Here is a 26,031-nt window from a genome sequence, read left to right as displayed (position 1 = left end):
TGTGCTTCATCTCTGGGTTGTGAGTGATAGTGAGGTCCCTTTCGGTCATGGCTGACCATGGGTTGCATCCTCGTTATTCTGGCTTTCTGCTTCCCTGAAGCAACATCGCTTGTGACTGAAGAGACCAATGCTGGAATGACAGTCCTGGTTGCAGAGGTCTCATCTCTATGTCATCGTTCATCTGCTAGAACTGTTGTACTCCTTCCTTTGTGCCCACTTGTCTGCTGCAGCGCTCACTGGCTTCTTTTCCCCTGTTTTGAGGTGTTGGTTCAGGGTGCTTCTCTATCTCATGCAGTCAGCTGCAAGCCTTTCCCTCGACTTTGTAACAATATCAAGGCGCCTTCATGTCCCTCATGCAGACGTCCTTATATCTCAGCTGGGGACACCCGGTGAGTCTCTTCTCGGATGCAAGCTCTCCATTGAGGATATCCACAAGGTGTTCAGTTTTCTCTCCTGTCTGGCATATATAGTGCACATTTCACTGCTGTACAGCAGTGTGCTTATGACGCAGGCATTGTAGACTGACATTTTTGTCTTCACCATCAGCTTGGGATTTGTCCGTACTTGAGTTGGGAAGTGAGCAAGAGTTGAGGCTGCTTTCCCAAACTTCTTGTCAATCTCTGTGTCCAAGGAGAAGTTGTCAGTGATGGTAGAGCCAAGGTACGTAACCTGATGGACAACACTGCCTACATAGTCATCGATCATGATGACTGGCGGTGACTCTGTGTGCTGTCCCAGGATGCTAGTCTTCTTCAGACTGATTTTCAGCCTGAAATCCTTGCAAACATGAGAGAGGTGGTCTATCAGTAACTGGAGTTCCTGCTGGGTGTATGTTGCAACTGCAGCATTATCGGCAAACAGCATGTCCCGGATGAGTGCTGCACGTTCTTTTGTCTTGGCTCAGAGGCGGGTCAGGTTGAAGAGCCTGCCGTCTGATCTGGTGCTTACGTAAATCTCCTCTGCTGCGGTGCCAAAGGCATGTTACAGGAGCACAGTAAAAACAAAATCCCAAAGAGTGTGAAAGCGAGGATGCCACCTTGTGTGACACCGTTGCAGATATCAAAAGGCTCAGAAGAGCTACCGTTGAACTACACTGTCCTCTTCATGTTAATGTGGAAGGATTCGATCATGCTCAGCAGTTTTAGTGGGCAGCCGTTCTTTAGGAGAACTTTGAAAAGGCCGTTTCTGCTGACCAGGTGAATGCCTTGGTGAGGTTAATGAAGGTGACATACAGGGGCATTTTCTATTCTCTGCACTTCTCCTGCAGTTGGCTAAGGGAGAAGATCATGTCTCCTCTTGACCTTTTAGCTCAGATGCCATACCGTGACTCTGGGTATACACGTTCTGCCAGTTTCTGCAGGCAAGTCAAGATGAGGTGAGCAAAAGCTTTGCTGACAGTGTTAAGGAGATACATGCCTTTGTAACTGGTGCAGTCGCTTCTCTCACCCTTGTTCTTGTAGAGGGCAATGATCTTGGCATCCCTCATGGCCTGCAGTACAGCTCCTTCTTGCCAGCACTGACAAAGGACTTCATGCAATGGGAGCAGGAAGCTAGCCTTGCAGCACTTGATCAGATCAGGAGGAATCCCATCACTACCTGGGGCCTTACCTAAGGCCAGGCTGTCAATGGCCTTGCTGAGCTCTTCTACTAATGACTCTGCGTCTTGCTCCTCCATGGTCGGCAGCACATGATGGTATCAAGTGCTGAAGTGGACATGGTATACTCTCTGGAGTAGAGATCAGAGTAGTCCTCAACCCACCTCTCCATCTGCTGGCCTTTTTCTGTGATTACTTCCCCCCAGTAGAGGATTTGAGGAGGGTGGTCTTGCTCGGATCTGGTCCTAGTGCCGTTTTGATGCCTTCATACATTCCCTAATGTTTCCCGTTATCGCAGCTGTCCGAATTTCCTCGCTTAGCTGTGTCTAGTACTCATTAACACAACACCTGGCAGTCTGCTGAACCTTGTTCCAGGCAGCCCTGAGAATCAGCAGGTTCTTCCCGCTAGCTGACCGCTTGTGCTCAGTTCAGACGACACGCTTGGCTTCAATGACGGGGGTCATCTTAGCCTCAAACCAGTCCTGTGTCTTGCAGGTCTTCTTCCCAAAGATAGCTCAGGATGTGCAGTGCATGGTATACCGCGAGGGTTCCCACTTCTTTGTGGCGTAGTCTCCATGTCACGAGGCACTGAATTCTCTCTCTTGAGCCTCTGAGAACTACTACATAAGGTCTGGCCGGGACATCTTGCTGACGTTGATGCGAGGGTTCCCCTGTTGCTTAACGCAATCTCTTAGGTTGCAGCCTAATCTTACAACACACTGAGGACTGGACTGTGTCACAGTCTGCACTATGGTAAGAAAATGTGCCTAACTAGAATCAGATCGAGTTGGCGCCAATGTTTTGAGCACAGATGTCTCCAGGAAACCTTGTGCTGAGGCTTTGTCTGGAAGTGGGAGTTGGTGATGTACAAATCATGCTAAGTGCACAATTCAATCATTTGCTGTCCATTCTCATTTTGCCCACACCAAACTGCCCAAGGCAGGAGGGCCATGAGTCGTAGTCTGCACCCACTCTGGTGTTGAAGTCGCCCACAAGAACAAGTTGCTCCTTCCTAGGGATGCAAGGTTGTCGTCGAACTCGTCCTTTGTGTCTGGCATGGAGGACAGTGTTGGGGCATACACGCTGTCAAGGCTGACTGGGCCTGCGGTGGTGTTGAGGCGAAAAGTCATGAGTCACTCTGAGCCATTGCTGCTTGGTTCTGCTGTGTTCATCAGGCTGTTCTTTACTGTGAAGCTGACTCCGTGCAAAAACTCAAGTCAAAGCCAATCCAGAAACAAAGTAAAACTGCCTGGCTGCGTGAAACACTTCAGTATCTTAAGTCTTGGTGAAATATTGCAGTGGTCACTCATCCATTACAGCTAATTATATTATTTTGCAGATGGATAATCAGGGCGAAGATGGCCAAAATGCATTAGTATGTTTTATGCTAATATTTGTTGCCAGCAAGTGATTGGCATCTCAGAGTCTAGTTGAACGTTTTAGTTTGACATTACCCAAGTCTAGTTAAGGGAACAAACAGGAGATTTGTTATATTGGGTACAAATACTCCACTGAAGGCAAACACCACACTGTGATGACAGCTCAGGCAGGCATTTAAGATCTTTTCAGGGACTTGCACATTCAGTTCCTAATATCTTCCTGCATGGTCCTATTTTGCACAGTTGAAAGGGAACACTTGTTGGGACCAGGTATTTAAAAATACAGGATAAGGATGTAGGTTTGATCGCTGAGCTGTAAGGTTTGTTTCCAGACATTCTGTCGCCCTACTAGGTAACATCTTCAGTGAGCCTCCGAATGAAGCACTGGTGGTGTAGCCTGCTTTCTATTTATATGTTTGAGTTTCCTATGGTTTCGTGATGTCATTTCCAGTGGTGATGTCATTTCCTGTTCTTTTTCTCAGAGGTGGTAAATGTGATCCAAGTCAACTTGTTTGTTGATAGAGGTCCAGTTGGAATGCATGCTTCTAAAAATTCTCGTGTGTGTCTCTGTTTGGCTTATCCTGGGACGGATGTGTTGTCCCAGTCGAAGAATATAAATAGAAAGTGGGCTACGCCACCATGCTTCATTCAGAATCTCACTGAAGATGTTACCTAGTATGGTGATGAAACGTCTGAAATAGAACCTTCCATTTCAGCGAGCAAACCTACATCTGGAACCTCAACCCGAGCTACAAATCTTCTCAAAACTCTCTAATATAGGATACGCTCCAGTGATATCAATGTGGTGATTTTTGTTTATTTGCAAACAGCTGCACATTACAATATAAGTTAGCTGATGCACATTTTACAATTTAGAGGTGGTGGTATTGGACTGGAGTGTATATAGTTAAAAAATCACACAACACCAGGTTATAGTCCAACAGGTTTATTTGGAGGCATAGCTTTCAGAGCGCTGCTCCTTCATCAAGTGGTTGACGAAGGAGCACCCGATGAAGGAATAGCGCTCCGAAACCGAGCGCTTCCGAATAAACCTGTTGCACACTTCAAAAGATGTGCTGCCAACTGGCAGAAACAATAACCTCATCCAAAATGGGGCAGGATCTCAGGTGCTCATCAAGATCTTCACAAATAAAAAGAGGCCATTTTGCTAATTTTAAATTTTGGCTGCTGAAATTTTTCTAGGGAGCACAGGACAGTCAGAGTCACAGCCAGTAAGAGGACATGGAAGCACAGCAAGTGCACATGGGAGTGACTTCATTTTCCCCAAGCAACCAATCACACACCCTACCCATGGCAACTCAATGAACTGAAGAATCTGTTAAAAGAACCAGCTTGAGTCAACTAATTAGTCAAGTTAGTGGCAGCAACACTGTTCCAAGCTCTCTGCCACAAACATTCAATGACCTCACCAGGAGTGGCAAGTTAAATAAACTACAGTGACCGCATGACCACCCAATGAGGCAATCACCGGTACATTGAAGTTTTGCACTCTTTGAACAGGCTTATACAATTTTTGTCTAGTTGCCCATTGGTCAGTCCTATTTTGAAGAAGTATTACTTCTCAGTACACACACCACATGGTAAAGTCACCCTGTCAACTTCTTCCAGGTAAAGTAATTGCATAATACTAGTGCCCTTTTCTTAATATCCTGATACATGTGTATAAACACACTGGCAGTCCCCAAGTTGTGAATGGGTTCAGTACTTGAGTCCATTCAAAGGTCAGCATATACACAAGTCAGAAAGCAATGCAGGACAATATAAAGCAGCCATTCGTAAGTCTAGGAAACAAGCACACATGGGATCTTTAAAATTATACCCTGTGTGGGATTGCGATCACAAGTACGAACGTTCATAAGTCGGACATTCATGAATCAGGGACCCTCTGCGTTCCTTGCAAACAGCATCAACTCTCAACATCTCTGCTGCTGTGAAGCAGGGAGCACTACAATTGGAGGATGACTGGAAAAGCTAACCCCGCTCTCCCTTTTGTTTTGGAAGAAGCCCATGGAATAAATGATGACACTTTCCATCCTCCTACCCAATTAAATGCCCCTGCCACTAAATGTGCCAAGTGGCAGGACACTGAATTCCACCCAGTATGTTCAAATAATGCCAGGTGCACCCACTACATTCATAGCAGAATGAAATGGATGATATTGCTATTACCACACACCTATCACTTTCACATAATGTGCAATCTTCTGCTGGTTATAGAATTTTACACCTCCCTCTTGAACTCCCAGTGTTGCTTCTCATTTGCTAAGAGGGTGGAGCTCTGGTGTTCTAGCTTGCCACAATTTTTCCGGCCCATATGTTCATTGTTGCACATGAGACAATGACAGCAGGTGAATAGGCTCCGACTTCTGCTTTCAGACAAACAATACCAGTGAAATGAATATATGTATAAAATTTTTATCATTTTAAATATGAAATTTCAATCTCAAATGAACTGCAAAACAATTTTGATGATTACACTCCAGCAAATACATCGAATACAGTTACTGTGGGAGAATGAAAATAAAAGTGAGTCACAATTGAGGCAATGCTAACATAGATTTGTTCAGCCACAATGTATACTTTGGGATCACAAGCAGAAGTCTACATAACAATTGATAGAAAAAACATCTCATAATGGTGCACTAATGAAATTGCTTCGGACAGTTACATAGTTTTATAGTTTAACACGCCACTGGCTGCTGTAGTTTTGTGATAGAATGCTCACATTTTAAACTTTAAATCAAAGGATTTATTGCTTCAGGTCAAGTAAATTTTAAACACCACATCAAAGTCAGTCAGCCTCAGGCTAAGATGCAGGCTGTAGGAATCCTTCAATTGGTTTGAACTTTATGAACAAAGCACAGTTATTCAAAAGGAAGAGGAGCAGTGTGTATATAGGAGCTGAGGAGATGCAAACCTATATCCTGACTCGCAATATATGTGGTGTAGACTAGAATTCAAAAGTGCACATTCATGTATTTTTAATCATGAATGTAAATTGATGCAATCCAGTTTTCTGTAAAACCAATTATAACTGTTGTCCTTTCCAATTTGTAGAAAAGAAATAGTTCCATAAACTGAGAAACACATTTCCAATCACTAAGCCTTCCAAAGCTTTCACAGCTGGTGCAGTTCAGGTTACCTGCATATTGCCAAAACATCTGAAAATGTTATCTGTTCACGCAACATGAAACTTTGCTGTCACTCTTCATGTATAAATTACAGCCCATGTTAAAACAAACATGACCTCTTTGTCCACAATATTAATTTCTTCCAGTTGAATATTCTGGTTAGAGATTCACCATCTACTTATATGATTTCCCCAAGTTTTGGGTGTGAGATTTGCACTCATTGAGGCAAAAAATAGTGTATTATTTTAGAATAACTACTGTTAACTGATCTATTTTTCCAGCAATGGACATTCTAATCTTAACTATCTCTGCTAAAAGAACAGGACACAGGAAATAACAGACAATATCAAGGTTTGGTTTTAGTATTTTCTCTTACTTACATTTATGCACATGAGGTTCAGAAAATTTTGAGATTAATAGCACATATCAACTAACTGAAACAAACTGCATAATAGAGAGCTTAAAAAGGGACATTACACATAATACAGAAAACTAACTGGACATTTCCATGTGTGGGGCAAGAACAACAACTGTGGTCTGAAATATCCCAATCATTGCATCATCAGAATAAGTATGCAGTCACGCGTATGCAACAGATCCCAATTTATCAGCTCTGGGAGAAGATAAACATGTTGTCTCAAATCTTGGATACAGTAGGACATCAGTAGCAACAAAGTTTAAATCAGGTTTACAATGTCTTGTATTACAGACTGAGAAAATGCACCTTGGCATGAATATTTCACATGAATTCCACATTTGTACTCCATTCTCTTCTTGGCCTACCTTCATCAAAAATCCAAATGCCATGTTCCATTCCCTGTGCCATTGGTTCACTTTCATTGTATTGTTTCTTTGATTTCTTTCTTGACAATGGCACATCACTATCAAAGGATACTAACACATTCAAAGTGAACACAAACTATAATCTGAGGCACAATGCAATAGCTTCTATTACTGATCCCAATATCAATGTGCCTGTCTTGCAGTAAGGACACCATTCAAATTTATCTATTATAAAGAAGTCTAATACAGTATATCAAAACTAGTTCTAATATTTTTTGAAAATTAATATCCAACATAACCTCAAATCACCTGCTTGAAAACAAAAATAACTGCTCAGACACAAAGATGCAAAATATATTTCAGAAACATATTTAATTATATTTAATTGATATTCTAGATTTAGTTGGGCTTTACAATATATGTAAATAATCTAACCCACGCTGAATAATATAAACTTTTCAAAGAAGAACAATTTTCAAAGTCTATTTAATTTACACAAACTGCATATGTCAGTTATGTCTCCACTATTACAACACATTTATCATTATTATTCTTTGCCACATGTGGTGTATTTTGTCTGTAATATCCGGTTATAGTTGCTATATTTTAGACTTGGTATTTTGAAGCATGCCTTTGAATTTTTGCTAACATGGTCACCACACTGCTCATGTATTGGTTTTGAACACATCCTTTCATAATTCTGTCTTAATTAAACAACAAATAAACGGGAATCATTACCTTCAATTCCTGTGACAAAAAAAATCCATTTACTGTTACTAATTCCATTCCATCCCCAACAACTGACTGAGGCTAAACCAGGCAGCTCACAGCTTTTATGTGGCATTTGACTCTCGAATAAGCTTCTGACCATTCCATGTCTTCATCACTTAGATGACTATCTCCACGGCATCTCCAAATCATATCTCCGCTGCTGTATTGTCACCAATCCTGCAGCTCATCTGCTGTTGAAACATACATCTGTTCTTTTGTTACCCTCAAACTTGACTACTCCAATGTATGACTAGCTGGTCTCCAACTCTCCAAGCTCGGTCAGCTTAAGGTCATCTAAAATATCCTACCCATGTCCTCATTCACAACACGTCTCATTCACCCATCACCCCTGCACTCACTGACTTGCACCCAATTACTGTAAACAACTAAAGTTTAATATTTTCATCCTCATTTGCAGATCCCTCATCTCTGTATTCTCTCCCAATCCCCCAATTTCTCTAAGATACCTGCATTCCTCTACTATTCCCGGGTTCATTCAATGAGATCCTGGCTGATCTGTGACCTACTCTATATTTCTATGTCCAACAAATTGCACCAATATTCTCAAATCCAATCGAAAATTATTTCCCTGCAATCATCAGTCATTGAAGTAACAGCACTTCTAAAAACAACTTTTACCTTAATTCTGAAAAAAACAGAAAACAAAATTGTTGCAGGAACTATCTGAGGATAGGTTGCTGACCTTCCTGGAAATGGGCATGAAAGAGAGACTATTCATTAAAGTGTGTCACTAATTAAATTTTATATTATAAATCTAACTATAAGTTACCTTTAACTATCCAAAGCATTTATTTCACCCCAATATATTTCCCTTTGGGCTTCTCATAGTTAGTTCTGGCATCTCATATTCATTCGTATGCTCACAGCACTTACGTGTGTGTATTCCTTAGCAATTAGTTACACATTCAGACAGATATAATTACTAGAATTCATAAATGCATGTTCTTTATTGCATTCAGACAGATATAATTACTAGAATTCATAAATGCATGTTCTTTAGTACTGGCCTTTGAAAGCCCAGAACACGTATAAATTTCTAATATCAAAAAAGCACTATTCCTCTGAAGAATCCTCAGAAACTAAACTACAAGAGTATATCCATTTAATATTACAGAATTCAAACATGATAAATTATGAAATACTATGTACTGGTAAGATTGGACAGTACAAAGCAGAATGGATAACATAGCTTTATGTGGAGTGTGCTAAAGTGTCCAAATATGTCAAACTGCATTTTTAATGCGATGAAAGGCACAGATAACACAGATGTACAGAAGTGATCAATCTTGGCTTGCAAGTGCAGAACCTTGAAGGCAAGAACAAATGCTAGCAAACTTGAAATGAAATCTTCAAAAGGAGCAACAACGATCCAGGGATGCAGATAAATCTTTAGAAGCATCGTACTTCCATTTGCAGTCAATTTTTTTTCCATTCTATATTCCTAGATCTTAATTCATAAAAGAACCTGCCTATGTAAACTCGTCAAGCTGAATTGCACCAATCCGCATTAGGAGCTAATACGTGGGAACTCTGAATGTAGGAGTTCATAATGGAAGCATGAATAGATGAACAAAAAGATTTTTCTTCAAATGGGAGTGTGCATGCCTTGGTCCAATTATCCACATGCCACTAGGTCAATTCACTTGAAAACTGTGATTCTCCATGTGTAGCACTACTAGAGATCAAGTGGCAGATTTTTAAAGTTTGGACTGCAAATACAATAGCTCACTAAGAGACAATAGAAAACTGGATTTTTACATATTCTGGCACTCGACATAAGCTGAAGGAAAAATGGCATTTGTTAGCTCAAAGTTTCAAGCATTGCTTATAGTTCACCACAAATCCAAGCATATGTGAATATTTACTAGAATAGTACTAGAATTAAAAGAAGCTAAAGTATTCACTGGAATAGAGGGGATTAAGTCCATGGAAGCCTTCAAAATGTCAGAAATTTGAGGAGAATAAAGTGTGAAAAATTGCTTCCAGTGGTTTGGCCCACTGGAAGAATGAAAGGGTAAATAACAAGAATTTGCACACTGCAGTTATGAGGCTATGAAATGCTCTTCCAAAACTGATCATTGAGCCTGAGACCAGAGGCCACAATTCCTGTTTGCAATCACACCTTAGCAGGTCAAGTTTCAACTGCCCTTTGACTCCATCATAGCCCCAACCCATTTTCCACAGGCAATGTCTTCAAACCCATGGAAACTGTGAAGGGCAGAAGAATAGTTTTTTTAAAATTCCAAATCGGTTTTTCTAGCCCTTGGGTTAAAGAGGATTTCAAGAGTAATGGTTTACTAACTAAAAGATCCTCTGCATTTATTCTGGATCTTATGTACCTTGCCACTGCTATCCTCAAACTACACGTTCCCCAGAGTCTACATATTGACCTGGTCGAAGACTTGCATGCTTCTATGCCTAAGAGCTATGCACACAGGAGTAAAATACCTAACAGAGGTACTAATGCCAGACAAGCCAAAGGATAGAAGCGAGACCAAAAACAGAAAGTGCTGGAAATACTCAGCAAGTCAAACAGCATTTGTGGACAGAGAAAAACAGAGTTAATGGGCCAGAGTTTAACTCTCCACAAGGGTGTAGTTAAACGATTCAAATCAGTTTCATGGTTCAGATTGATGCACCTTCATCAACATTCCCTTTGCTGGGCTCTTCACAAATGTTGTTGGACCTGTTTTGTATTCTCACTGAAATATTTGTTTTCCTCGAACTCTGTGGGAAGCTAGGAAAGTGATTGCTGGGCCTCTTGCTGAGATATTTGCATCATCGATAGTCACAGGTGAGGTGCCAGAAGACTGGAGGTTGGCTAACTTGGTGCCACTGTTTAAGAAAGGTGGTAAGGACAAGCCAGGGAACTATAGACCGGTGAGTCTGACCTCAGTGATGGGCAAGTTGTTGGAGGGAATCCTTAGGGACAGGATGTACATGTATTTGGAAAGGTAAGGACTTATTAGGGATAGTCAACGTGGCTCTGTGCGTGGGAAATCATGTCTCACAAACGTGATGGAGTTTTTTGAAGAACTAACAAAGAATATTGATGAGGGCAGAGCGGTAGATGCGATCCATATGGACTTCATACGAGACTGGTTAGCAAGGTTAGATCTCGTGGAAAACTAGCCATTTGGATACAGAACTGGCTCAGAGGTAGAAGACAGAGGGTGGTGATGGAGGGTTGTTTTTCAGACTGGAGGCCTGTGATCAGTGGAGTGCCACAAGGATCGGTGCTAGGTCTACTACTTTTCCTCATTTATATAAATGATTTGGATGTGAGCATAAGAGGTACAGTTAGTAAGTTTGCAGATGACACCAAAATTGGAGGTGTAGTGGACAGCGAAGAGGGTTATCTCAGATTATAACAGGATCTGGACCAGATGGGCCAATGGGCTGAGAAGTGGCAGATGGAGTTTAATTTATATAAATTTGAGGTGCTGCATTTTGGGAAAGCAAACCTTAGCAGGACTTATACACTTAATGGTAAGGTCCTCAGGAACATTGCTGAACAAAGACACCTTGGAGTGCAAGGTTCAGAGCTCTTTGAAAGTAGAGTCACAGGGAGATAGGATAGTGAAGGCGGCGCTTGGTCTGCTTTCCTTTATTGGTCAGAGTATTGAGTACAGAGGTTGGGAGGTCATGTTGTGGCTCTATAGGACATTGGTTACACCACGTTTGGAATATTGCTTGCAGTTCTGGTCTCCTTCCTATCAAAAAGATGTTGTGAAACTTGAATGGGTTTAGAAAAGATTTACAAGGATGTTAGATTAGATTAGTTTCCCTACAGTATGGAAACAGACCCTTCAGCCCAACAAGTCCACAGTGACTCTCCAAAGAGTAACCCAGCCAGACCCATTCCCCTACCCTATATTCACCCCTGACACTATGGGCAATTTAGCATGACCTATTCATCTGACCTGCACATCTTTCGATTGTGGGAGGAAACCTACGCAGACACGGGGAGAATGTGCAAAGTCCACACAGACAGTCGACCAAGGTTGGAATCGAGCCCGGGTCCCTGGCGCTGTGAGGCAGCAGTGCTAACCACTGAGCCACTGTGCTGCCCCAACTTCCCAGGGTTGGAGGATTTGAGCTATAGGGATAGGATGAATAGGCTGGGGATGTTTTCTCTGGAATATCGGAGGCTGAGGTGTGACCTTGTAGAGGTTTATAAAATCATGAGGGGCATGGACAGGATAAATAGACAAAGTTATTTCCCTGGGGTGGGAGAGTCCAGAACTAGAGGGCATAGGTTTAGGGTGAGAGGGAAAAGAGATGAGACCTAAGGGGCAACCTTTTCACGCAGCGGATGGTACGTGTATGGAATGAGAAGCCAGAGGAAATGGTGGATACTAGTAAAATTGCAACATTTAAAAGGCATCTGGATGGGTATATGAATAGGAAGGATTTGGAGGGATATGGGCCAAGTGCTGGCAAGTGGGACTAGATTGTGTTGGGATATCTGGTCGGCATTGACAAGGTGGACTGAAGGGTCTGTTTCCGTGCTGTACATCTCTATAACACTATCTATGACACTTTATTTGAGAGATAAATAGAGTTTGTTAATGACTTATAAATGTAAATTATCAAGGCACTAATCATAACTTTTGATGCAAGTATGAACAGGTTGACAGTGATCAGCCACTCATTGTCTACCTTTCATTTTTACTTCCCATGGATTTCACAAAAGTGGAGGGTTGATAATTTACAATCAGATTTTTTAACCTTTCCAAATCCATAATGTTTACAAATAATTAATCAGTTATTTATTATATATTGATTATATATTATAGAATAATATAATATTATATATGATAAACTAATGACACAATGTTTCCAGCCACTTAATTCCTTGTGATATTCTTGCATTATTGCTCATATTCTTTAATACAAATATAAACATAACTTTAAATGAAAGGAATTTGATGTTGTATTTTATATTTTCATAATTGAGGTAGATAAGCTGTCCATCTGCTGCATTAGATTTGTAAGGAAAAAAAGACATTACAGCTTTTGCTACAGTATGACAAATAATCCTCATGGATTGTATAGCAGTGACCTCCTTTGTACAGTATTTAATTTTAGCTCTACAAAGTTATACTGCTGCAACTATCAATGCATTATATTAATATTTTAAAATCTGAGTTGATGCGAGGGCCACAGAAAATTCATTATTCAGAAATATTTGAAGGAGAATTAAACATTCCCTTTAAGGTTGATTTTGGTAATGCAACAACTGCAGAATGTGGTACCCATGCACAGCGTTACATTCACAGAGAAGCCCCAGGCAGCTGTTTGCATCAATATGGTGGGGAATGTAATCTCAGGTCGGAAAACAAAAGAAAAAATGTCATGTCCTTTTTTCAAGAAAAAAATTGCCTTTAAACTCAAACGGACAGTGTGCACTGTTACTGATGGAGACCGTGAGGACTCATGCTAACTGTACCCTGAAAAACACAGCACAAACCACAACTAGCACCAGTTAGCGGTGTCAGAAACCACACAAGCAATGCATTGTAGTGCAGGCTGAGTGCATATTGGACCTGTTTATGGGGTCTGTCTCACTGGTGTCAGAAGATGACTCACACTCAATTGTTGTCCGTTGAAAAGATGAAGGACACCACATTGACCTTGATGGAAGACAGGCGATGTTCAAATGCAACAAGCTCTGGACAATAACCAGGCTTGGGATGACAACTGGCAAGTAACATTCGCACCACACAAATGCCAGGCAATGACTATCACCAATAACAAACAGTCTAACCAAAGGCCCTTCACTTTCAATGGTGTTACCATTACTGAATCTCCCACTGTCAACATTCTGGAAGTTATATTGATCAGAAACTCAACTGGACTCATCATATAAACAGACAGAGCAAGTCAGAGGCTAAGAACATCGCAATGAGTAACTCAGCTCCTGACTCCCCAAAGCCTGTCCACCATCTACTCTGCACATACCAGGCGTGTGATGGAATACTACTCACATTCCTAATAGATGCATCTCCATCAACAGGACTAAGCAGCCCTCTTCATTGGCACTTAATTCACCAACATCCATTCCCTCCAGCACCGATGCTTAGTATCAACAGTGTGTGCTATCTACAAGATGCACTACAGAAATTCACTGAGGCTCCTTAGACAATACTTTCCAAACCCACAACTACTCCCATCTGGAAGGAAAAGGGCAGCAGCACCACCACCTGCAACTTCCCCAAAACCATTCACTATCCTGACTTGGAAATATATTGCCATTTCTTCACTGTTGCTGGGACAAATTCCCGTAATTTGCTCCTTAATGGCATTGTAGGTCAATCCACAGCAGGTGGACTACAGCAGTTCAAGGAGGCAGCTCACCACCACCTTCTCAAGGGCAATAAGGGACGGACAATAAATACTGGCCAACCAGCGTCACTCTCATCCCACAAGTGAATAATACAAAACATATGATTAGGCTGTAAACAAAGCTTTTCTAACAAAAATAAACAATAATATTTCATGATATAGCTGTGAACTTATTGTAGGAAGGCAGTTAAAAGGATCGCATTCAGACTGCTCTAGGTCACCACAGAAATAATGCAGATACATGGGTAATGCAACAGCCCACAAACCATGGAATTGGTAATAATCGTAGGTCAGGACATAAAAAGAATGACAGTCACAAGACAAAATATTGCCCTTGCATTGTAATTCTTTGACTGTAGTATGAAACATAATTTTAATACTGGTATCAAACATAATCAATGAGATTCAATCTTTGAAAAATCATTTGTCATGTATGTATTTCAAAATACATTATGAAACAAATTTGAAATGGTAAATGCCAAATACCACGTCGAATACACAGCACACAAATAGTTCGTTTGACACAAGTAGTCAATGCAGTGTTTATATGCTATTTAGTTCACCTAACTCCTACCACCATTCTTTGTCTAATTCGAACAGTATTCCTTAATCTTATCTTTATCTAGTTCACATTTAAATACAATAAGATATCAAGGTAGTTTTGATAGCTGATATAGCTTTGCACATGTAACTCTTCATTAACTCTTTATAATTCCTTTTTTCTAAAGCTTATAACCAGTTTTGATCTCATCACTTACTAAACTTGAAAAGGAATGGAAGAATTAAAGTGACTCCTGGGTTCTAAATCGAAAAGGATAAGTTTAAGGTCCGGTCCAGTCAGCAAAAGTGAACATATTTAAACAAATGAGAAGAATGATGAAATGAAAAAACATCTTCTTTCCATTAAAAACAAATTATTTGATAACATGACCCAAGAAGCTTTGAATAAAATCATACACAGTTTCTTCTTTTAATAAAAAATCATTAATAAATTGAAGAAACTTTCAACACGAAGCAGGGCAATGACAACAAAGTTTTTAAAATATAAAAATGTGAGTACAGCATATGAAAAGAATTTATCGAGTTATACAGCATGGAACAGACTCTTGGGTCCAACTGATCCATGCTGACCATGTTCCCGAACTAAACTACTCCCCTTAAAAATATGCCCCCTCGTCTTGCCATCCCAACCCATATTGTCAAAAAGGTCTGAGGAATGATGGCAAACATGCTAAACAGCTTTTTAACCACCTTGTCTATATGTAATGCAAATTTCAAATAAGTATGTACCTGAACGCCTAGGTCTCTCTGTTCTACAACCACACCCAGGGTCCTACCATTAATTGCCCCACCCTTGTTTGTTCTACAAAAATGCAACACTTCGCATTTATCCAAATTAAACTCCACCTGCCACTCCACAACCCACTGACCCAATTGATCAAGACTTCTTTGTATTCTTGGATAACCTTCATCATGGAGGAGAAAGTGAAGTCTGCAAATGCTGGAGATCAGAGCTGAAAATGTGTTGCTGGAAAAGCACAGCAGGTCAGGCAGCATCCAAGGAACAGGAGAATCGACGTTTCGGGCATAAGCCCTTCTTCAGGAATGAGGAAAGGGGGAGGGGTGTCGAAATGGTTCCGACGCCCCTCCCCCAAGTCCCTCCTCCCTACCTTTTATCTTAGCCTGCTGGACACACTTTCCTCATTCCTGAAGAAGGGCTTATGCCCGAAACGTCGATTCTCCTGTTCCCTGGATGCTGCCTGACCTGCTGCGCTTTTCCAGCAACACATTTTCAGCTCTAACCTTCATCATGGTCTACTTTATCACCAATTTTAGTGTCATCTACAAACTTATTAACCATGCCTCCAATACTCTCATCCAAATCATTTATATGAATGACAAACAAAAGTAGACCCAGTACTTATCCCTATACTGGTCATAGGCCTCCAGTTCAAAAAATAACCCTCCACCACCACCCTGTCTCCTTCCGTAAAGCCAATTTTGCATCCAATTAGCAAGCTGATCCTGAATCCCATGTGATATAACTTTACTCATTAGTCTAACATATGGAACTCTATCAAAAACTTTACTAAAGACCAAGTAAACAACATTAACCACTCTGCCATCATCAATCTTTCTGGTTACTTCCTGAAAAACTCAATCAAGTTTGAGAGACTTGACGTCCCTCGCACAAAACCATGCTGACCATCCCTAATTATTCCATGCCTCTCCAAATGCATGTAAATAAATCATCACCAACTTCTTGCACACCACCAATGTCAGGCTCACAGGTCTATAGTTCCCAGGCTTGTCCTTCCAGCTTTTCTTACATAAAGGCACAACATTAGCCACCCTCCAGTCCTCCAGCACCTTACCTGTGGTTATAGGTGATACAAATATTTCTGCTAGGGGCCCTGCAATTTCCTCCCTAACTTCCCACAACATCCTGGCATGTATTTGATCAGGTTCCACAGTTTTATCCAACTTTACATTTTCTAAGACCTCCAGCACTTCCTCTTCTGTAATGAAAAGTGTTTTCAAAACATCAATATTTATTTGCCTGAGTTCTCTCACCTCAGTTCCTTCCTCCAGAGTAAAAACTGACATAAAATATTCATTTCTTTCCCATCTCCTGAGATTCAACACAAAGATGACCTCTTTGATCTTTAAGGGTGCTTCAATGCTCGTAATTACTTGTATAATCTCTTTGGATTATCCTGAACCTTATCTGCCAAAGTTATCTCATATTCTCTCTTTGCCTTCCTGATTTCCCTCTGATGAATGCCCCTACACTCTTAACACTGTTCAAGGGATTGATTTGATCCCAGTTTGTATTCTTGACCAGAACCTGGATATCTTTATTTGTCATTGTTCCCTAATTTTACCAGCCTTTTCTTTCACTCTAACAGAAACATAATGCCTCTAAATTCTCATTACCACACTTGTGAAAGCCTCTACTTATCAGTGGTCTCTTTACCTGCAAACAGTCTACTCCAATCAAGTTTTGAAAGTTCTTGTCTCATACCATTACAATTTGTCTTACTCCATTTAAGAACTTTAACTTTCATGGAAGGCTTATCCTTTTCCATAACTATTTTAAAATGAATAAATTATGATCACTCTTCCGAAAGTGTTCCTCTACTAATATTTCAGTCACTTGCCTTGCCTTATTATATTATTGTAGAAAATGGCAGAATGGACCAGAATATTTAATGCACAAAAATGTATCTGACAACTAGTCTGATTTTCCACTCAAATTTACATTAGACAATTACGCTAGTGTGATGACATTTGTCCCAGAAGCAGTTTAGTAAATAAAATGTTAAACTTTGTTTAAAATGTCTTTTCAAATTTAAATTATTTACAATGTTTGGAATTGAGTCATAAGAATTTGCATCAATTGTAAAGGGGTCAATTTTAATTCTCTTGGATAATAAGAAATTCTGGGCCTATGAAATATAGCTAACCTTGACCTGGTAGCATTACCAATGGGAAGAAGTTAAAAAATATGTGTAGCCAGGTGTAAAGGTAAACTATGTTACTACTTCAAATGCTGTGTCAATTTAAACACTGCTTAGGACAAATTTCCAGCTGGAAGGAACTGCTTAAAGAAGGGTAAAGTAGCCTGCATAGTATAGAGTATTCTGAATAAATTTACTTGAAAGACAGGCCAATTCCTACCCCCTCCTTTGTCAGATGACTGACTACCATATTAAAAGGTTATAAATTGAATAGCTGGAGGAGAAAGGCAATCAGCACAGATGCAGAAACAAAGAGAGGTTTTCTGCTTTAGCCACAGAAATAAAATGTAATTTCAAAAGCTCTTGAGGTGGGGATGAATATGTGAGCGAAATGGGAGGGAATCCTAAAAGGTAGCTTGAATAACTCATGCATACAAAAGTGCTAAGAGTTTGTATCAGACAACGAAATTGTGAACCAAGTTCTGTGGATAGTCAGCTGGCAAAGAGTCCTGGACAGCTGTACCATTAGAATTGCCAGGAGCACAGAGAGACAGGGGGAGAGGGAGAAAGAGAGGTGGACATGTACTGTATTGGTGCCCTTGGATGGAATACATTTGCAATTTGATCACCAAACTGATCGAGTTTGAATTACTGTGAGATTGTAAATGGTTCCCAAATTGTGCAGTGAGTAATACAAATGTTTAATTTTTTTTTAAAAATTAGATTACATTACAGTGTGGAAACAGGCCCTTCGGCCCAACAAGTCCACACCGACCCGCCGAAGCGCAACTCACCCATACCCCTATATTTACTCATTGCTTAACACTACGGGCAATTTAACATGGTCAATTCACCTGACCTGCACATCTTTGGATTGTGGGAGGAAACCGGAGCACCCGGAGGAAACCCACGCAGACACGGGGAGAATGTGCAAACTCCACACAGTTAGTCGCCTGAGGCGGGAATTGAACCTGGGTCTCAGGCGCTGTGAAGCAGCAGTGCTAACCACTGTGCCACCGTGCCGCCCACTTGGTTTCCTCAGATACGCCTTTGTAGTAATGATGATTTAAAGTGAAACTTACATTTTCATGAAAAGTGTCATTTGCTTGTAAATGCATATTTAATTCCAAGAAGTGGTATCTTGTTTCATTACAGGGTCAGTTAGGAAATGTAAAATGCCATAAACAAGTGCAGAAAATAGTCAAGGCATCTAATGGAATACTGGCCTTCATATCTGAAGGGCTAGAGCATAGGGTTCAAACATTACTTGCAATCATACAAAACTCTAGTTAGACCCTGCTTGTGAGTGCTGTGGACAGATCAAGTCACCACATTTTAGCAAAGATGCTTTGGTACTGGAGGGAGTTCAATGCAGGTTTACAAGATAATACCTAGACTTCAGGGGTTAAGTTGTACAGAGAGATTAAATAAATGTAGCCTTTATTCCTTAGAATTTAGAAGGTTAAAAGGTGATCTAATCAAGGTCTTCAGGATATTAACAGGGAATGACAGTTTATCATTACCTACCCTATCTCAAATGTTTGAAGATTCTAGAATGAGGTGGCATAGTCTAAGAATTATGACCAGGCCATTCAGGAGCGATGTTAGAAAGCAACTCTACGTGCAAAGCGTGATGGAGGTTTGGAATGCTCTTCCTCAAATGGCAGTCAAGGATATGGGCCCATGACAGGGATAGGGAGTTCGGCCAAAGATCAGCCATGATATTATTGAATGGCACAACAGCTCAAGGGGCTGAATGGCCTGCTCCTGTTCCTACTGTGTGAAACTTGGCGATTTTGGTTTCCAGTTTTCCTCATATTGCATCATCCTTCATGTCAAAGAATAATATTAGTTAAATTAATCCTAATTTATATTAGAATTGGATTAAAAGCATTGTTCAAAATACTGGTGGTAATACTTTATTAAACCTTTACCGATTCATATATCAGCAAAGGTGTCATTTGATTCCAAAATAATTCTCTTCAAACATCACATAAGACTGTCTTGTGACAAACTCTTTTTGAGTAATACCAAGATCAATTTCAATTCTTTGAACACACTATGAATATCTGCCACTTGCCTTTAAATTAAAATCTCAATCTACTTTATAAATTTTAAACACTGTAAATTTGGAAAACACCGACAACTGATGACTTCTTTCTACAAATTATAAATATTCAGAAGTTGTAACCATCAAACTTATACTTCATTTTTATTAGGTTTGTGTTATCCCCTTAATAATTGTACCAATGATATCATAGGTTGAATCTCAGCCATGATTTCCACACAATCTGTTCAATTTATGCCATTAGGGAAATATTTCACCAACAAAGGAGGGATGCTGTTATCCTGCCAAGAAAAAGAGAAGCACGTTTTCAAGGCTGTGCATTTTTCAGTTTTGGGGTTTGGCTCATTTGGTGTCAGAATTAGCGTTACATGATCAGTTTGAGAATTGCAATAAAAATGTAAAAATGTACTTGAAATGCAATATGTTCGTCTTCTGAAACAAACAAATAACTTTTGCGATACTCATTAAATGCAGCTCCAGAAGTGCAGACAGCTGTTTTGGTCAAGCTCCATCTACTCTGTTTTCATTTGACTGGACAATTCATAACTTTTATAATTAAAAAGACATAACCCTTCAAAATGTGTATCCATCAGAATTGTGTTAGAATGGAAATCATCAATTCAGGCTTTTGCGCAAAGTTTTTAATAAGTTACACTAGAACCTTTTTAATACTAATTACAATACAAGTTTATCTGTTAATTAGAATTTGGCTGAAGGACTATAATCCACATTTCTAAAGTTGAAAACTAGCTCTCGATGTTATTATGAGATATCTAATGATTGATCTCGAATTAAATTAAGCAATACTTTTCTAAATTCTCTGTGCAAGTAGTTCTAAATGCATCATAATACTCTATATTTCAACAGAAATATTCATATTTTCAAGACTTTTTGAAAAAAAGTTTACATATGGCATTTAATTTGACTGTAATTCTTGATGGTCCAGGTCCCTTAAAAAATTGTTATAATTACAAAAAATTACAATGCAGCTTGATAACTTAAAATCATTCAGTGGATGGAAAAATATTCTTAACTTACAAATATGAGCACAACATGTAACCTTTCACTCGTACCCCTCTCCATCATGTGTGCTGTTGTCACATTGTTACTCAGTCAGAAACAGTGACTGTTTTCTCCTATGATTGTCCTTGATTATATCCAACACCATACATTGCTTGACAAATTAAGAAGCATTTACATTATCCCACTTGCTTCCTCTACAATGATACAGCTTACACTGTTTAAACTCATGAGTCAGGAGTCACTGCAGGCTCTTAAAAATAAGGTGTGTTTCCATTTTAACATGTTCAGAAATAATTCAGGGAAGGAACAGCCAAGAAGGCATCTTTCCATTGACTTAGAATAAAAAATATCATCTACCTTAAAAATTATGTATAACATTGAATTAAATGACAATAATTTCAACTCAATTGCTAATCTAATTAGATCTTGTGCCAATTAGATCCTAGAATTAAAGTAAAACTTCTGGAGAGACATACAAATCATAGTACCCCAACCCCACCCTAATGATTATGAGCAATCTGCAACTACTGTGGAGCCAGAGAAATGTGCCTACTCCCAGGTATTGTACAAAATTGAAATATTTTCAAAGTTTAGGCACCTCCTTTAGCAGCTATTGAACCACATGTTATGGCTCAATGCCACATTAGGATCTTACAATTTGTGTAGTCCTCCAATTTGAACAACCACATCAGCTTATTTCAGGCATGTGCTCGGGGCAACTAAAAGCCTCAAACACAATTTTGCCCGAGATACACTTTGAAGGAGATTGTGACCTGCTTTTGGAAACAGAACCAAAGCACTAGATATGCTGCAAATCTGAAATAGAAACAGACACTAGTGGAAATACTCAGCAAGTTAGGCAGTAACGGCAGAGAGGGAGGGACAGAGTACACAGACCTTGCATCAACTTTGCTTTCAATTCCCACGCTTTCTCTGATTTTGGACTCTGTTTGCCTATTTTGTGCATGACAAATGGACACATCAATGTCTAACTGCTGTACTCCCCTTTGGTGTGTTCTACAGCGCGAACACACTGCAGCAACAATGAAGTTTCACATCTGTTTACTCTGAGCTATTCCAGGATCGAAGTTGCCCTGAAAATTCCCACACAAATGAATAATGCTTTTTAAAAGCTAAATTTCCAATCAAAATGATAAGCATTCTAACCTCTGACATAGAATGGCCAAAACATTTAACGTTCAGTTCCAGCATTCAGTGAACATCACTACCTCAGCTCTTTTGAATATGTTCCAACTGTGTTGCCATGGGTCAAGACCTAGCCATATTCCCTGCATTGTTTGTTTCACAATATTGCTTAGTAACAGTTCATACAAACCTCGTGGCCAACAGAAATCTATTAACAAAATTTACAGTGTAGATTCAGAGTGTGAGCACAAGATTTTAAAAAGCACCTGTTAATGACTGTGTTCTGCTATTTTAATAATTACTGCCATCGACACGATTGCCCTTAAAACAAGTTTGGATAGCTCTGTAAAACTTCCTGTTTAAATTATGCAGACTTGTAAAATCAGCTTTTTTTAAATGGAACAGTGCAGTGGTCATCACTTTTCACACGTTGACTACAGTCAAAAGTGAAATCAGTACATAGGAACACAAAACCAGAGCAGGGATTGGCCATTCACTCCATCAAGTATACCCTATCATTGAGTAGATGGTGGCTGATCAAATTATGGCCTTAAATCCACTTATCTTTCCTGCAACCCACAACCCCCAATTCCCCTGCTAATCAAAAAATCTGTCGAACTTAACCACAAATGCATCGAATGTTCTTGTTTCTATTATGCACTGTGGAATAGAATATCCAAAAGCCAGCAGCCCTATGAGACAAAAAGAAAGTACTCAAATCTATCTCAAATGAGACACCCATTAATTTGAAACTGTGTCCGCTTGTTCTAGATTCCCCAAAAGAGGAAACTTCCTCTCAGGGTCAACTCTGCCAAGCCCTTCAGAATCTTAGATGTTTAAATAATATCTCTTTTCATTCTTCTAAATGCTAATTAGGTATAAGCCCTACCATTCATCGAGTCAGAGTCATACAGCACAGAAACAGACCCTTTGGCCCAACTAGTCCATGCCAACCATAATCCCAAACTAAACTAGTCCAACCTGCCTAGGCCTGGCCCATATCCTGTTGTTTCCTGAAGAAGGGCTTTTGCCCAAAACGTCGATTCTCCTGTTCCCTGGGTGCTGCCTGACCTGCTGCGCTTTTCCAGCAACACATTTTCAGCTCTGGCCCATATCCCTCCAAACATTCCTTATGCATGTACATGTCTAAATGTCTTTTAAAAGTTGTAACTGTACCCACATCTACCACTTCTTCTAGAAGTTTATTCGACACAATAACCACTCCGTTAAAAAAGAAAATACCTCTTGTCTTTTTTCATTCTTTCTCCTCTCATCTTAAAAATATGCCCCACAATCTTGAAATCTCCCACTCTAGGGAATAGACACCTGTCACTCACTTTATCTATACCCCTCATGATTTTATAAATCTCTATAACGTCACCCCTCAACCTCCTAAGGTTACCCTCATCTCCTCCGAAGACAAATCAGCCGGGTGTACCCTCTGAACTGTCTCCAGTGCAAGCATGTCCCACCGAGGGTAAAGTGAGCAAAACTGTGCACACCACTCTACCTGTGGTAAGAATCAAATCACCATGCCAACTCATAATGTTCTGTCTCAGGGTCCATGACACTACGACATTAGTATCTATAAACTGACTTGAAAATTGAAAGAAAACTTAAAAGAGAAGTAACAAAGCAGGGGATACTTCATTTCCCAAATGGGGGATACTTCAATTACTTCAATTCTTACACCAATGACATATATCAGGCTATGAATTTAAACAGTTTTAAATGCTTTGGTCACAAACACAGTGAATTTCACGATTTAGTATAAACTTCAGACCAAAAGTTAAAATGAGGCTGCACCAATCACTTTCTTGGAATATCAAAAATATACCTGAGCACAGTCATGCCCAGTGTTCAAATTCAGATTTATCTCAATAAGCAAAGTCCTGAAGATGCCCCTTGGAATCAGAATTCTGCAGTCACACAACAATGCACCTTGGATCTGAAAAATCTTGTTGTTCTGGTCATGAGGTGTGAAATTAAGAGAGGTCAGTGAATGAAAACCCTGCAGCCTGAATCCAAACAATTTCCACAATTTTTTGTTTTTGGTTAAGTAGCATCTTAAAAATACAGTCGTGAATGTGTATGTTACAAATGATTCCATTCCACTCTTGCTGACAGCTCATAAAGTCTACAGTTTGAGCTTGTTATCTTTCTTTCCCCAAATTCAATGCCTGGATGGAAACTGGGATGTTACTTTGTTACAGTTAGATCCCTTATTGTCTGACAATGAATTACAAAATCTAAAGGGAGCCCCCCCCGCCCTGCCTTCTTAAGGCTGACATAAAAACATCGTGCCGAGAGATGGGGCACCATCAGATCACTTTACCAGTGTGACTCCCCACTACAATCTACCATTCAGTTCTAAGGAAATATAGACAGAAAGACTGTGATTGACGCCTGAAGTGTAGATGCCTTTTAGGAACGGATCAATGTACTTTGATTTATGTTTTGATAGCATTCTGAATGAAACCACACTAGTAAAACCAAAATGATTTCTCTCACAGGACTACTGCCAGTGGAGAGGATCTGACAGTCACATTCTATTTCAAAGGTATTTTGGAGTATTTTGTTAGCCATGTGATTTTGCATGCAAGGATCAAGCCATCATATCCAGTCAGTCTGTGACAAGCAAACTGCTGCTGAGATGTCAGGACATAACGTGTGGTTTCCATTCCTGTGTTATAACCAGCTACAACCAAGGGCTGCCAAAACATCTTTCCAGGCATAACTTTGGATGTTTAGGTTCCGAACACCGCACAATTATCCTGGGAAGTACATTGTGACTAAATCATGTCGATGATAAGATTTCAGATCTTTATATTCTCAGAGCAGAATCTAAGGTGTGCATACCAGTCAATACCACCTGCCAACCTGCTCCAAATAGACAGCCACTCCAGAGTGTGGCTTGCCACCGCTAGCATGGCGACAAGGGATTGGAAAGGTTCGTTCTGAATGGCTTCAAATTCCTAGCTGCACTGAGCCCCCCCCCCCCCCCCCACACACATTATCTGGCATCTGGAAGAGATTCCTCTTCCGCAACCTTTGCTGAGTATTGCAATGCAATGCGCCAGACCGCTCCGTCAACCAGCCAGTGTCCCCGGCTGCACTCTCTCGGCTCATTTACACCCCCCCCCCCCAAACAAACCCCCTGAATAGATTGGGAGGGGGGGGGGAGAGAGAGATTCCGGCCCCTCCCAATACCCCAGCACGCCTCCGTGTAACAGGAGAGAAAATCCTCAGAGAACGAACACCGGCCAAACCTCATTCCAGTGGGAAGTGGGGACGGAGGGGGAACAAACAATTGGACCGCTGTCAGGGGCTGCGCCTTTAGGACAAACCAACGCCGAATGGGGGAGGGGGGGTCCCAGCATCAGCGGGGAGGCGCTGGGCTGGAGTGAGCCCCTCGCTGGCCGGCTGCAGGGACAGAGCGAACCGCACAGCCACCCCTGGGGGGGGGGATTCATCTGTATTTCTGCCGCACCGGAGACATCAATCAGCCTGATCCAGATGGAGAAGGGCAGGGATGTGGGAATGCTCCGATAGGAATGGGGGCGCTGAATCAGAACCATTTCCCTCTGATGTACACACACACACACACAAATCCATATCCCCCCTCCCCCCCCCCCCATTGTCTTGGGGGGGGGGGGGGGCTCGCATTGATTTTAAGACTGTGAATGGGGTTTTACAGGAGGTAGGTGTGGTTCTCTATGTGATTATTGTGGGGTTTTTTTGTATTGTGACTGGGCTGGTGGGGAATCTATCTCCAGGTTGGTAGAGGAGGCTGGTGGGGGGGGGGGGGGGGGAGAATGTGCCACTTACCTGTGTCTTGCCGGAACTGGTGCATGGACTGCAGGTCAATGATATAAGGGGAGAGCTGTGCCTCCGCCTGGCCCAGCACCACGCTCCCTCTGGCATTGCACTTGACGATGTTCTCGATGTGGTGACACACGCCCGCGCTGTACGGTCTCCAGCGGCCGTGCTCGTTCAGCCATTCCCAGACCACCACCCGGGCGAAATTCTGCGGTGGGAAGCCGAAGCCGAAGCCGCTCGCCGGCAGCATCGCTGGGGTCGAGGCGGCGGAGGGTCGAGCCATTGGAAAGGTGGTCGGGGTCGGGTTCGGGGTTGGGGAGGGGGCGGCTTGACTCGCTGAGCCTCCCCCCGCTCCTCCTGTCCTCTTCCCTGCGGACGCTGGAGGTGTCGGCTCGCTGGGTCCACTCGGTTAGCCTTCCCTCTGTGTGTGTGTGTGTGTGTCTCTCTCTCTCTCTCTCTGTCCCT

The 26,031-nt window shown here is 41.1% G+C and overlaps 1 protein-coding gene across 1 annotated transcript in view; it reads right to left on the bottom strand.

Moving 5' to 3' along the window:
* The window catches only part of dtx1 (deltex 1, E3 ubiquitin ligase), a 240,970-nt gene extending 214,945 nt beyond the window's left edge, over positions 1-26,025 (bottom strand). The window contains exon 1 of the mRNA XM_043715649.1: positions 25,576-26,025. Within this exon, the coding sequence (XP_043571584.1) occupies positions 25,576-25,849 (274 nt within the window). The 5' untranslated portion in view covers positions 25,850-26,025. The remainder of the gene's footprint in view (positions 1-25,575) is intronic.
* Between the last annotated feature and the right edge of the window lie 6 nt (positions 26,026-26,031).

This window comes from Chiloscyllium plagiosum, chromosome 25 (assembly GCF_004010195.1).
Source record: "Chiloscyllium plagiosum isolate BGI_BamShark_2017 chromosome 25, ASM401019v2, whole genome shotgun sequence".
In the NCBI taxonomy this organism is placed as follows: domain Eukaryota; kingdom Metazoa; phylum Chordata; class Chondrichthyes; order Orectolobiformes; family Hemiscylliidae; genus Chiloscyllium; species Chiloscyllium plagiosum.
The sequence above is the reverse complement of the archived record's forward strand: the minus strand, read 5'-3'. Positions and strand labels throughout refer to the sequence as shown.